A 15141-nucleotide genomic window follows, 5' to 3' on the forward strand; every position below is an offset into this window, starting at 1 on the left:
CCGCTCTGGATATTTAAAGCATGGTGCTTGTCGATAGTCCATCCTCCCAGTTTGGAGGCGGTGTTTTCGTGGCCCTGAAGAACTGCTGTCCTCTTCTCCCAGAGAATAAGGTCTGGACAGGACTCATACTCAAAACCAACAGATACTAAGGAAAGATGAAACTAGCATTAATGAAACACATGTCTTCTAGTTGAACAAATATGACATTATATGCAATAACTACTTGATCACCTACCAAATGCTTCAGACAAGCCGTAGACCTTCTGGCTGTAGACATCAGCCTTGTCCCACACAAAGTCATACAAGAGGTTTGGGGCTGCAGAAAACCACTTTCTGAACAGCCGGCCTTCCACAGCCACCATGAGGTGAACCTTCATCAAGTTGAAAGGGATTTGGGAGTGGGTGAGGGTCACCCTCAGTATTGACTTGTAACCTGGAGTCCTGCTGCTTAAATAGCCGAGCTTCATATCGGTCCCTGGTATGGGCACTTCCTCCTGCAGAGACTACGGACAAAAAAGAAAGCTTATAAATGACAGAAAGACAAACATAAATCCCTAAGCTAGCTGACGGGAATTGCAAATTCTGAAGTGCTTATAAATCTATTTTCCTCAGTGTTTAAGGTAGGATTAATAACATGCCTCTGCATGTCCTTTATTTCACACACATTATCAATTTGTCATTCCTTTGGTCAGTGGCCACTGCAGCATTTGTTACATATTTTTCATAGTCGCCCCGAAACAAATATATTGAACCATGTGAAGATTAAAGACATCAATTAGAGGACAATTACGTTCATGCGTTACAGGGAATTCAATGACGGATTTCTTCATTATGTACTTCAGGGACTATTTTCATAATTGAATTAATAATAGAAAGTCCTTCATTTGGACAGTAGTCGTCCCTGCAATCCATATGACAATGGCATCACGAGAGCGCCCTTGGGCTCAGAGCTAGCACTGTCCGATAATATCCAGAGTAATAAAAGTTGGTTTAGTAGGAGACAACGCTGTGGCCTTGGGGATTTTCCACTGAAGTCAGACCTGTAACCTCTTGATGATTCAACAGTAGGTCAGCACTCAACAATATTGTACAGTATTCATATTTAGGATCAAAGGTCAACAGCACTGGTTTGGTTGACCAACTCCTCTCTGCTCTAATTAAATGACCTCTCGTCGCCTGTCTCCACAGAACAAGATGTAAAGTAACAATTAAAACGGCTACCCAAAGCGTCATCGGTCGGAGGACATGTCACTCATGATGCGTTTTTTTCCAAATGTTCACAAGTGTGTCAACGCCTGGTTAAATGATCAAAATCGTCTTTTATAAGGACAAGTGTAAAATGGACGAAGTCATAGTGTGGCGCTCTTGCAGCTCAAGGAACAGCAAAGACAAGGCCGCTATAAATAGACAGGACTGCATGCTAAATTCACTCATATGCCATAAATCTAACGAAGCAAAGTCGGAGACAAAGTAATAAGAGAAGGGCAGAGAGATGCCTGCTGGACGTACAGTGGCCACGCATTCACCTGCCCACGCAAGTGTGTGCTTGCACAAAATAAGACACATGCACGTGTAGACGGATAGCAAAATATATGCAGTCATGAAATATACGCAAAAAAGCAAGTCGTTTCCAGTGTTGCTTGTATGCTTCATCTAGGAGCCTACAACCCAGGAGAAATTAAAAATGTCCAGGCTGTTTCCTGTGTGCGAGGTAATCATCATCACTCTGCAGCGAGGCAGTGCAATGCACATTGTAAATCGCCAGAGTTCCACGGACCAATTACACAGGAGAGATAAAATCACAGCACTGCCACGAGTTACTATTGCATTTGTGCTAGCTGAAAAGTCTTCAGGGTCGCCTCCAGATGTGGGGCATGATTCATTTGGAGGAGAGACCCATGTAGACCACAACCTGCAGGGTCGGTGAAGAGGGGGTGGGGAGTGGTCACCTGGATTTCGGGTACAACGGTGCGCCTTTCAGAGCAGGAGCCGGCGAAGGCGGTGAGCGGGGCCGGGGACACCACGGGCCCGGGCCGGTTGAAGCTGCTGAGGTCACAGCTGGGGATGTCATTCTCCTCGTGCCGCATGACGATGGTATCCATGACAAAGAAGCGTCCCCACGGCAACCAGAGAGTGTGCTCCTGCGTAATGAATGGGGCGCGCTCAAAGTGCAGGGCTATGGCTATGCCGCCGTTGGTCACCAAGTCAAAACTGGAACAGAGAGGTGCACAATGTCAGAGAGGATGAATGTTGACTCACATACAGTGAATGATGTCTTTTTTTCAAATAAAATACTGTGAAAATTTTCATTAGCAATGCATGTAATCGGTTGTGTGTTGCGGATTAAACTAATTCACTGTGAATATAATGACTATTTTCTAATTAAGTGTTGTTATAACAGATCAAACTGTAATAAATTCCTTGTTTTATGAAAAGGAGGCTGTGAAGAAAGAATGCCGTTTCACTATTTAGCATTATCTTTTAGGCGCACACAGGCTGAAAATACAAAAGGACGATTAATCACAATGTTCGAAGCGCATATCTTAATTACTGTCAGAATCTGTAGATTTTACTTGATGGATGAAAAACAGTAGATGCTTGCTGTAAATTCAGGCATGGCTGTTTCACCCATAGCGTGTGATGCACTGCTCCTGTGCTCATATTTATGTGTGTGTGTGTGTGTGTGTGTGTGCGTGAGTGTGAGTGAGAGAGAGAGTGAGAGAGAGTGTGAGAGAGAGAGAGAGAGATGTGTGCCGCAGGATGGAGGCAGCCGCCACTTCTCTATTGATCCCTAAGATGAAGGCTGTCCACTCGAACATCAGTCTAAAAGCCCTGCAATGCAATCCCATCTACTGTTGCATTTAAGGGCCCCTGCCTCTGGTCTGACCTGAGTGGGTCTCAGTAAACAGGCTGCACTCTGGCGATTTAATCATGTCTGACTGCTGCATGGTGACTGCTGCATTGTGACTGCTGCGTGCCTGCACCTGCACTGAATTTCTGCAACTCTTGTCACTTCTCTCTTAGAGCCAATTAGTAGCTTTGCACAAACAGGCCCATGGGAAGCATCTTTTTTTCAAAATACAGGTCCAAATAGTGGCCTCTAATTTGGTAACCTCCCTCTTGGTTTAAGGCACTATGAATAATTTGCTCAGTTTAACTCCCCTTGAGGCTAAACATCTGACTGGCAGTGGCGATAAACAAAGGTTTGCCGTGGTATTTTGCCCTTGGCTGGGTGCGAGCTTGTCCACTAGTGCGGAGGCTGCAGAGCTGATGTGGGCTGATAGTCGTACCCTTGTGCTGCCGCGATCCGTCAGCCGCCGTACAGTCTGCATGATGCCTGGCAGGGCTAAGGCTACGAGCTCTCTAAACACTTCTGGACAGATACCCATGGGCAGCGCGGCCAATCGATTGGAGGGATTCGCCGGCTGTTATCAATCATGACAACAGCCTTAAGCCATGTGACAACATTTATTAAACTACCTACAGCAGCCTTGGTTGCTTGTGCCCTCAGGGAATGCATCAGACTCAAAGAGTTAACCCTGCCAAAGAACTTGGCGTGCCTCATACAAATTATAGGCAATCATTTCTCAGACAATGTATACTTATAACGAAGTGGACTGATAAGTGAAAAATAAGTGAATCAAGGACACGTAAGTTTAATAAGAGTGAGTCAGAACTACTGTATATACTGTAGATGCTTAGCTGACAGGTGAGGTCCCCTTATGTACGTCTGAAGTGAGGGAAAGGACACTAGTATTAGTTCCTCACCAGTTATAATTATATTCAGATTAATTATAAACTGTATCTAAACATAATAACACATTAGTGTCCCCTTTGACAAGGCTGACATGTGTTTACAGGAAAAAAAAAATCACCCACCAAAAACACAAAAAAAATAAATAACAATAATTATAATTCTTATTATATATAATTATAAGTACATGTGAGATGTGACCATTATACATTGTCATCTTAGGATATTCTGAGGGATATTTTCACAAACACAAGTAGTATACAAGTTGTAAAGTGGACACTGGACTTCCCATATCTATACGTGGCTCCTATAGAGGTCATCTCAAGCACGTAATAATGTAATTAGCTGGAGCCCCGTCAGCATTCTTCTCATTATTGGAGAAAAGCATAAAAGGGAACGGGCGTGTCTCAATGCCCAGCCAGTCAGAAAATGGCTACACAGCTGTAAAGAAACTGAACTAACCTCTTTTGTTTAGGCCAGAAAACTTTTCAAGATAGTGGAAAAGGTAATTTAAAACCTAAGCCCTTGGACAATAAAGAACACATCATAAAAATGAGTTGAGACAGCTTTCCCATTTCTAAATGGCTGAACAGGTGCATTTCTGATTTCACGCTGCACTGAGCCAGTTTACAGTGATTGCAGGGGAGTTGCAGGAGACTGGGCATGTTTACAGGGGAGCCCGGGAGATGGAGTAGTGTTTACACATATGCTGGGAGGGAGAAAGGAGTATAGAGCTTTGCGAAGGAAAAAACGGAGTGATGCATAAGAAAAATCGGACATGCATTAATGGGAAAAAGATAGAGATGAGGGGAGCCAGTGCAGTGGAAAGGACATGAGACCTAGGCTCAAGGAAAGTACAGGACATAAGTGAAAGAGTAGTGCCCAGAGAGGAAAGGCTTAAGGGCGGTGAGGGATTAGAGGAGGAGCAGGGCGAGGGGATGGGGAGCAGATGAAATGAGCGAGGAAGGTGACGGCGACGAGGTGGAGATGGGAGATTTTTGTAAAACTGGGAAAAAGAGGAGTGACAAGAAGACGGAAGAAATGAGGAGAGGCAAAGAATGATCCAGAACAAACCTGCGGCAAAGATGTGGGCCTTTAGAGTGCCGGTGACTGATAAAAGTGTCAGGAGGAAGTGGGGCTTGGAGAGCAAACACCAATTCATGCTGTGCTGTGATAGAGAGGCTTGGTTTGCCACAAGACCGTACAAACACTGACTACTATGAGAGATACCGGGGGATTGGAGGTTGGGAGAGTTTGCAATCTGATGCAAAAAAAAAAAAACATGATCAGAGAAGAACACAACACTCTAGAGACAATGTTACCCAAACTTCTTTCTCTCTGGCCTTTCTCTTTCACTCTTAGAAAGTAAGAGATGAAACACATCGAATCCAGCGAGAGGGGTTTTTCTCTGGATCTCTCGGAGTAACTCTACCGGTGCCTAAGCAGCTGGCATCGAGTCGCTCAGTCTTTGTCCACTTGTTTCATGAGAACACTTTCTCCAAGAGGTCTTGTGGTGGTGTAATGAGACATCAAGAAGCTACACAATGAGTTCACTGATAACGTTTCCTTCTATCTTGCAGAAACAAGAGACATGCGGATTCGTCTGAGGAAGGTAGCGGTAAACATGTTTTGTTTGCATTCTTTTATTGACATATGTTTAAAACAACCACACAACTAACTAAAGTTGGATTTATTTTGTCACCCATGACATCTATGGCAAAACAAATGGAGCTACAATAAGAGCAGAGAGAGATGTAAAGCAAATTAATCGCAAGTCTGATTAAGTGAGACCAAACTTAAATGTCTCACTTAATTCCGTAAATCTTCCTTTGTCAAAGAAATAATGTCCATCTGCACTATGTTTCATGGACCCAGCGAGCTGCTTTGAATTGGCATATTTTATTCTTTCCCCTCCCTGCTGCTACTGAAGCATAACTTATGAGTGTACCAGAAGGGCTTTGTTTGATTTCTCTGGGAATTGAGCCGAGAACTCCAAAATTGGACCAAATGAAAGCACAAAGCAGATCAATGGCGGCACAGTTTGCTGTGGCAACTGTGTTTTTTTCCTTCTTTCCCCCTTGCATCATTAGAAATCAGCACAGCTTAACAACGCTCTCTGACAATAATATAAACATCGTTGTCACATCTTTGTATATTTAGGCAGCGGTTGGTGGCATTTGCATTGCATCCCTTGTTTTGGTGTGTGTGTCAATATAAGGACAAGAGCTCTTACCTTCCATCCTGCCGGGTGATTGTGTAACCGTAGGATGGTTTGTTGATGAAACTGATGTTGACGCCAACCAGCGGTGTTCCATCCGAGGTCACTACTTGTCCACGGATGACACAAGCATGGCTGCACGGGGGAGAAAAAGGCCAAAGCAGTTGCAATGATGAAATACATTTTCGATATTCACCAAGAACACTTAAGTTGTAAAAAAAGCATACGGTAAGAATGGATGCTTTCAGAAGGAAATACTGTACACAAGAAAAAACAAACAGCCATAACAGAAACAGAACAACCTAACGCCTCCTAGGATGTCTCTACAGGTTTTTTCATCCAGAATAATGAGATAAGGAAGCTTTACTTTGCTTTTGCTCTAATTAAAAAAAAGAGGATTTATCTTTTCCATTACGGAATGCAAGAGAGGAAAATAATAGGACGGCAGATTGCAAGACTTGCTTGGCTGGTTATCAAGACCTTGACAGATTTCCAGACTGACATCAGGTCTCCAGAAGCTGCATAAATTAGATCTGATCATCAGTCCCCACCGATCAATAGTGGGAAGTCATCCAAATTCACCTCCTAATCTTACTGAACTGATGAGTTGAGACCTTGCTATTTCACGTCTCTCCCCGTCGAGTTTTTGCCCATGCCATTAGCAAGGCCCAACTCATTTTCAGCCATCGTTTCTGTGCTCGTCCGCAAAAAAATCGGTCCCCGAACAAATGCCTCACTGCCACTTCTTCATTAGACCATGGCTATTTTTAATACTTTTGGGTCTTAAACACTGCCACGTACTGGAAACAATTAACACTAGTGTGTTAGTAGCTGCCCTCAACATGTCCTTACCAGAGGCAAGATCATTCACCCCACACAATCCCGGTCCCCAGAAACCCAGTTTTATGTTAATTAGGCCGGGTCTCCTTGAGAAGACCTTGGCTGTCCACCACTGCACTGTAAACAAGCGAGGAGATACTGTTCTGAGTCCTTGGGCTCGTACCCAAAGAGCTATCTTTAATTCTATTTACATACAATTACTACTAAAGTTAGCGCAGCGCGGGCCTAGCCGTCTACGATTAATCATTCATGCCAACAGTTTATTTTAGAGTCTTGTTTGAAGAAGCAATCATCCATATTTCCTTCAGACGGAGCTGAGAAAGTGGAACTATCTCCTTCCTGCCTCTGTGAGCCACATGGGGAGATGATTCTTCGCTGTCAAGACAAATGATTTAAATATTGACATCAAATAGAAGAGAAAGAAAGAGCAACAAAGGAAGCGTGAAGCATTCGCCGCAGAAACGTCCCTTCCGTGCGAGATTTCACTCGTCCAAGAGGATTCACAAAGTCAAAAGGGACCGGCGTCACAATATCTCCACCCTCCAGTTATTCATACATCATCCGCAGAGGGCGCGTTAGGACATGTTGAGAAAAATGAACGCAGCAGGAAATCATCTCGAGTTCATTTTTTTTTAAAGTGGAAGTATTGTGGATAACAATACAGGTCAGGTCTTGGGGTGGAATTTGCCACTGATGTCATGGAAGTTGTGTTGACGCACGACGCTAAAACCGCCTGACTTTTGAGACACGAGGAACTTGCACCATTGAAAACAAGCCCTTCTGAACGGATTCTCCCACCGATGTCTCAACAAAACATTCCTGTTATCCAACTCTTCTAATTGAGTGCGTGGATCAAGTTTGCTGTTAGATGTCTTTTTTTTGGGGACAACACTAATGATACTTACAGCTAACAAATCTGATCCATCAATTTACCACAACTTGCCTGTTTCAGCACAGTTGGGTGTGCAACTGTGGAAAACAAAAGACTTTTAAGGAGACTGAACAACCTTTGGTGAGAAGACTTTTTTTCAAAGATAATAAGCGTCATCGACACACGGCAGTCACACGGCATAAAGCTGTCACAAAATTGGAAAATCCCCCCCTTTTGTCATTGTGTAATTGTGAGGAAACTACACGACTCAGTAGTATTTCAGGCTAATAAATGGTCACCACAGAAGCAACAAAAACATAATTACCTATGCAAATGACTTGATTATAGGGTAAACCCTGATGCAAAGCCCTCTCTTTCCCTGCCTGTGTGTTACCCAGCATACTGAAGAGTGTACAATGAGGAGACGTCAGTATACATTTTCTGCTCTCCAAATATATAATGCTGCTAAAAGGGATAGAGCACACGGAGGAGGAAACAAACAAGATATTTTCTGACACTAAAGGCCTAATGCTAATAAAAGAGTTATAAACAAAATAAAGAAAACGCAAGCCTGCAAAAGAAACGAATGGCTTCTGCCTTGCTATTATAAACCAGCTATCAATCTTTGCCCAAATTGTTCTATAGACAAAGTCCCTGTTTACTATTCAAGTCAGCATCCACTGTTGAGCCTAGGAACTCTCTCGTATTGTGTTTCATGGTGGAGAGTCGAGACCCTTTTACGCAGTGGCAGATGCTTTATTCAGTGGCACCTTTGCAGCTTTTTCGTGGTGGGAAACATCAGAAATAGCACTCGGACATGTCTACGAGCATGAGGAAGCGGTTAAAGGATCAATGAAGAGATGATCAGGTGACCAGGTCAGGCGTATCAGGATGATGCTGAGACTGTGGCTGTAAGGCTCATCAGAGGCCCCGAGCCCCCTGTCATAACCGCTCATATCTGTCAGTGGGTGGGGAATGAATACCAAGCATGAATAATAGATTATCACTGATATTTTTAGGTGAGCCAAGGCCTCCAATCTTGTAGCTCATCTCTGGATCTCTTGATTTTACTTATTTATGGGCTGCATCTTCTGGTGAGAGAGAGGGACAGGAGTATTACTCAACCCTCTGCGCCTCCTCCACTGTCCAGTGAAGAACTGCAAAATGTTGAGTGGTTCTCGAAAGGCCATAAAAAACGTCAATGAGGAATAATGTCACAAAGTGCTTTTCTCAAGTATTCGGCTGACACTTGCTTGAATGGTAAAAAAAAACAGGAAAAGTATATATTCCAACAAATTACGTCTCTTTTTCGCCGCGTAATATGTTCATGTTCTGTGTGAAAGTACAGTTAAAAAACAAAATTGATGTGTGAATTAATGACACAAAATAAATAAATATAATATGTATAAAGGCCTTAAGAAATGAAAGTGTGTTTTACTGCAACCAATGAGGTAAGATGCACAGCATTAGGGTGGCAAACAGCACATTATTTAAACATTTCAACAAGCACCCAATGCTAGGACGTGTCGTGTTGCAGATTATACTAATGGAAATGATCCTGCTCGAGCAGAGACACTTTTGAAATCGATTTTTTTCCTTCAACACCAAAGCAACAGCTCTGCCGGACTAAAAATAGTAATGTCTGAAACTACAACCGTCTGCTATCACTTTGAACAGAAGAAGTAAAAAGCCTCAAATAACAACTCCACGCTGTGAAGTTTGCTTGATTCGTCAGCTGGTTTTGACACCATTTTAGAATATTTTATCACCAGGGACAAAAATTTGAAAATATTCTCAACATATTGTATTCTCAATTTATCTTGTTTTGACTGTTTGTTTCACAGAAGTATAATACGCCAGGATGAGAGAGATCCATAAGCAAGTGGGATGCAAATAAGGTGACACAGCCTCACCAGCGATTAAAGATGAAAAGAGAAGGAGACAAAGGAAAAGAGAGGCAGGGGAATCTTATGGGACTTTGACAGCCATCCTGCCTGATATGAAAGCGCCTCAGATTCCATAGCTGGGGTGTCGTGGGCTCTGCCTCTGGGAGTGGGCCTCAGATGAATTACGGCAAAAGTAATCACAATACATGAATATGAGATGCCTTCTGTGCAAGGGAATGCTCCGTGCATTTTGCCACATTCTATGTTTGTCCATCATCATCTGTCCGTCATCTTTCTAGTTATGCACACATCCGGTCCCTGCCCATTTCAGCCACTGCCGCCTATAGCGGCCTCCACTCCTTCATACAGACATTCTGGTTTTGGTTAAAAAAAAAAGCAAGCGTTTTACACTCTGTAAGTGCAACAACCACAGGATCGTGACTGCACAGGCCTACATTAATAATGAAAGCCACTGATTGACTTGTGCTTGCACCTGAAACGTCAATACTTAAAAAAGTGACGTTAGCGACAATGCAAGTTCAGACTAGATCCCAGTTTGATCAATTGAAAATTAGCGGAGTAGCTAAATTAAAATGTGAAACTTTTACATATAAACGAACGTCTGTCACATTCAAGTCATTGCCAAACAATGAGGATTAAAACTAGCGCTGCCAGGAAAAGCTCAAATACCGGATGTGTCTGGTGCGTTTTATGTCAACCAGCCAGAGCTAAGGGGGTCCAGAAAGACGATGTAATATGGCAGAAGCTATGGCGGGAAATCCTAAGAAGAGTCCAAGAAAAGTTCCTAGTGTGAATGCTCCAGATGAAAAAAGAAAGGGATCGTCGACTCACCTGCAGGCAGCGTCAATAGTGTTTGTGTAATTACTCTCTTTGCCAGAGGAGGGAGACAAAAGTTCTGCACTGCAGCTTTAAATCCAGCAATGGCTAATTCAACTGACTCAACTGAATGAGTGTGATTGATGCACGAGAAATAAACGACGATGCAAAAAAAAAAAAAAAAAAAAAAAAATGAGAATTCAATTTAATATTGATTCCCAGGAGAACATCAGCTTTCATCTTGTTACAATGTGATGGCTGTTACTGCTCGGTGTCTGCTGAGAGTAATGAGCAAGTCACTCACTTTCCGTCGAAGGGGTTGGCTCCGGGGATGATGTGGGTGCTGTCTCGGCCCACCAGGAAGTACACCCGGTCGTAGAAGGTCTGCAGGTTGCTCTGTGAAGAGGACATCTGTGTCTCCTGGATGATGTCCAGGGGGTCCGGGGAGCCAACGCACAGAGAGGTGGTGTGACAGGTTGCCTGGAGACAGCAGTCTGGATCCATGCAGTCCACCAGGCCATCTGACAAGGTCACACATACACACACACACACACACACACACACACACACACACACACACACACACACACACACACACACACACACACACACACACACACTCTCTAATTAAACAACAGCCTGGACACACACCTGGCAAAAGAAACTATATCTGAGCCACTGGGGCATTATTCATTTTGACCGTTGTTTCACTACATGATTGGAGCCGTGTCATGTACATCTCTGTCCTGGAGAACATTTGAACACCGCCAGAATTGCTTTGGATCCCTATCTGTAATTTGCATGAAATAATACAAGACAGAAAGAGCTGCTGTACTTTACTTTCCTAAAGTGGGTCATTGGACTCCCTACCCTTTGCTTTCAGGGGCCTATCTGGCCAGATGGGTGATAAAAATAAACCCTGCTGTCAGGAGTCAGTCAAATCCCCAGCAGCACCCCTTCTTTGCCAGTGAGAGCCCTGCAGTCGCTGCAGAAGTGATGGGGAGGCGTGCGGACAAACAGCCCCTGCATAAATAAGGGATGCTATCCCATAGCTCAAGCCCAGAATGAGGTCTGGAAGAAAGGAAGTCACGTCTTCCACTTGGCCTCAAGAGTAGTGCAGCCCCCTGGCTGGCTCTGTGTGTGTGCCTGGCTCTGCTCGGGGCTAGTTAGCGGGCAGAACAGGGACTTCCTCCTGAGGCCAGCCCATGCTCAGAGGCCTCAAGGCAGCTACGCCGCTTTTTAATAAAAACCCTGTTGTCCAGGTGACTGCCTGGAAGCTATTCCTCCTCCTCTCCTGCATAAGAGTACAACTGAGCCTGGAAAGCATTAAGCAGGTACAGTGTATTCTCAAGCACAAAGGGGCTTCATTCTGTAGTCAAATCATGTCTAGTTAAGAGTCCCTGTGGATGCTTGGCCGGTGTCAGAAGGCACTGGTGTGTGTTGTTTGTGATTTTACCTCCATCGTTGTCCTTGACATCACCGCAGGCCGTTTCCATAGATGTGTCACAGCCAGTGCCCCTCCAGCCCAGCTGGCACACACAGTACCAGCCATTGTTACCCAGAGTGCACCTACCATTTCCATTGCACAAACCAGGACAGCCCTCTGTGTAGCAAAAAGAGACAAAAGACAGTGGTCGGCACGGAATTTTGTGTATTGCTTGTGCACTAACACCAACAATAAAACAACGTGGGCCTGCTGATGACAATGGTTTGCTGCTACTATTTCTCTGACGAAAGTCACGTCAAGATTTTCAAATGGGTGCGGTCGGCTATAATGACTCTCAGCTGAAGTTGATTAATTCAATACACCTTTTGTGAAGCTTCTAATATCCCTTTGCAGTAAAATCAGATAAGAGAGATCTTCTAAATCAATATTCACTCATTACTACAGTAGATTGGTCTCCTGTATCTGCGCTACTACGGCTGAATAATGAGAGCAGTGGTGTGTGTGCTGGCATTCCCGCACATAATTGGATCAGTTTTTATGTGACTTTCGAATGTGACCGTCATAACGATCGTAGCATTACTGCTACCGAATGAGCGGCAACAAGGCTGCATTAGTTATTGAAAAAAAAAGAAGCTTGACTGTATATCATATTATTTGCTCTCTTTTTTGATCAATAACCTTATTCCTTCAGGCAGAGTGTGTGTTCTGTCATTAGGAGGAGCAGAATAAATAGGCGTATAAGGCTGTGCTCAGTAATATTATGCACTATGTTCCCGGCCATGTGACCCCAGGGGAGCTAAAGGCAGACTGGAGCAGACCGACAGGTGAAACATTCCCCTGGTTCTCTCTGGATGGGTCCTCACAAGGGCATACATCAGAGGATTATCTCACCCATTCTAGGGCTGTTTGGCATTTATATCTGGTACCTTGTGAATCGGATCCCCTCGCTGAGGGAGAGGGTAACATCTCAAGATATCAAACGCACGCGTCTGTCACAGTTTGTGTTGTTAGCGAGCTGCCTTGGTAGAGAGAATGCTAAGCTGACCCATTTTATCAACAAGAGAGAGGCTGGGGCGGCTGTCTCGATGCTCTTACATCACGCAGGGAGAATAGGAGTGGGAGCATGAGAGAGCAAGGAAGGAAGAGAGACGAGTACGGCGAGAGGGAGAAATGTATTAAAGGGAGAAATAACAGATGAAGCAAGAAACAGTGATGAGAAGGGAATACAGAGAAGTGTTTAGAAAGCTAAAGGGTAGAAGCAGTAGACTAGATGGGTGTTGTAGATCACATGGTTAGCTGAGGAATGCATCGGTTGCATTTTGGTTGTTGCAATACTGAGAAAGGACAGTATAATGATATGAGTCATAATACGGCCATGGATCAATGACAAATCCACATTTATGCCTTATAAATGTTGATTTAAACAAATGAAGAGCAGCACTAAATTCAATTTGATTGGAACAACAAAAGACTGCCAAATCATATCTCTGACCTTTCCGTCCTTCTATCATAGAAAGCTATATAATATTTCATTGTTATAAATGTTTAATATTGAAACATAATGAAGCGTTTAGCCACGTTGACTGACACATGGCAACCTTTCATTTATACGTTACACTCATACTATAGAGCAGAATCATGGGAGCTGAAGGGCTCCTTTGAAACTATATCTATAAAAAGGTGACTAACAAAAGGAGCAACTGAGATGCAGAATGTTGAACAAAGGGGATAGACTGTGGAGCATTCAAAACTGGAAGAAAAATATATAATCCCGTCTCAATTTTCTTCTCGTTTCCCTGAAGAAAAGGGACTCGCAGTCGAAGGCTAATGCCATTAGAGAGTGTCTTGCCTCCGAGACACGTTTGGACATTAGCCGTCCTTTTATTGAGCGAATGGACAAAACAACTCCGGTTGGACCAGTGGAGACGGATGATTAGTAAGCTCCGAATGTTTATCACAAGGATAAATAAAGATCCGCTCTCTGTTGGCACCGGTTCAACTTAATTGGCAGCCCTTTCAGAGTGGAGCCCCCTGCAGAGCCGTGCCCGAGCCCGCCTGAAACAGCTCCAAACGTGAGGCTGCGAGTGTTCGAAAGGACTCCTCTGGCAGCCGCTCTCGTGCCAGGTGGTCCATTACCAAGGACACAGTGAGAGTGAGAGAGGGAGCTGGAGGCAGAGAGGCAGGGTTGCTGCAGAGCCTCCACCCCCTGCTTGCCCTGCACCAACCAGACCATGAACTCTTTTAATTAGAGAGGATGCGGCCTCAGCACCTATCAAGCCCCGCTCACAGCTGCACACTCATCCATAATGCATGGTGCAGGTTATGAAGCCCCCTTTTCCCCGACACCTCCTACCTCCATCGAGAAAGCAAGGCCGCACACAAAACCAAATATCCAACATGTATAGAAAGCGTCACAACTTGACTCTCCAGGTGTGAAAGTGCTAAGTGGAGATTAGTGTGTGACAATATGGCAAAAAAGGTTGATGGGAGGTGGGGATCTTTAGAATGAGTTGTTTGGAGGTGCGTAGTGTTTGTATATGTCGATGTGGGGGAGGAAGAGCATGGTCTGTGTGTTCATGATTCGTTAAAGCCGGCTGGAGTTTACGATGGCAGGAGGGCAAAAATAGAAGGAAGGAGGAATGTCATACCTTTCACTACCTTATCCAGATAGTGAGCTTGGGAGATAAAAGACAGGACATATAAGGGAGGTTTGAACAGTGCCACTTCCATGACAAGACAGCAAGGCAAGGTGTTAGTTTACATTACAAAAGGTAAATAAATGAATAAATATGAAAAAAAAGGAAAAGTGCAGTCATGAAGCAAAACCATGCAATACAAGCAACACAACAAATACAATCCAACACAGAGGGAGAGAGGGATGGAGACTGAAAAAAAGACAGGGGGAGTTGTGGAGCACAGGAGAGAGAGAGAGAGAATTAAAGAGAGTAAGAGAGAGAGCAACCAAAAAAAAGTGATATCTTCAGAAAGAACATTTCAATCTCTCCCCATTTCTCAACTGCCAGGATCGGCAGGATATCTCGGGGGAGTATTTCAAAAGCAACGTGATTGATGCACATATTACCGCCCTTAAACCTCTCAAGCAATATCGCACAGGGGGTCAGGATGTTTCAACAAAAAGGCGCGTTTAATCTCAAAACACCTCTTTAGACGATGAGGTCACCAGAGGCTCCTGCGTTGGAGGGGGCCCGGATCGGACCTCCCGCTCTCCACAGCATGGGGCTCTGGGGCCAATGCAGAGCTCTCAATAATGAAAATTGATTCAAATTG

The 15141-nt window shown here is 44.1% G+C and overlaps 1 protein-coding gene across 2 annotated transcripts in view; it reads right to left on the bottom strand.

The window, feature by feature from the left end:
* Positions 1-15141, bottom strand: part of tenm4 (teneurin transmembrane protein 4) — a gene marked incomplete at both ends in the record, with an annotated part of 111028 nt that overhangs the window by 34696 nt on the left and 61191 nt on the right. The window contains 7 exons of one of the 2 annotated variants that reach the window (XM_079165745.1): positions 2-145; positions 236-503; positions 1950-2211; positions 5988-6107; positions 10711-10927; positions 11863-12009; positions 14502-14528. In XM_079165745.1, the coding sequence (XP_079021871.1) occupies positions 2-145; positions 236-503; positions 1950-2211; positions 5988-6107; positions 10711-10927; positions 11863-12009; positions 14502-14528 (1185 nt within the window). The remainder of the gene's footprint in view (position 1; positions 146-235; positions 504-1949; positions 2212-5987; positions 6108-10710; positions 10928-11862; positions 12010-14501; positions 14529-15141) is intronic. The other variant, XM_079165744.1, reaches the window with a different exon arrangement.

The sequence above is a fragment of the Pholis gunnellus genome (genome assembly GCF_910591455.1).
Source record: "Pholis gunnellus genome assembly, chromosome: 9".
Classification (NCBI taxonomy): Eukaryota; Metazoa; Chordata; class Actinopteri; order Perciformes; family Pholidae; genus Pholis; species Pholis gunnellus.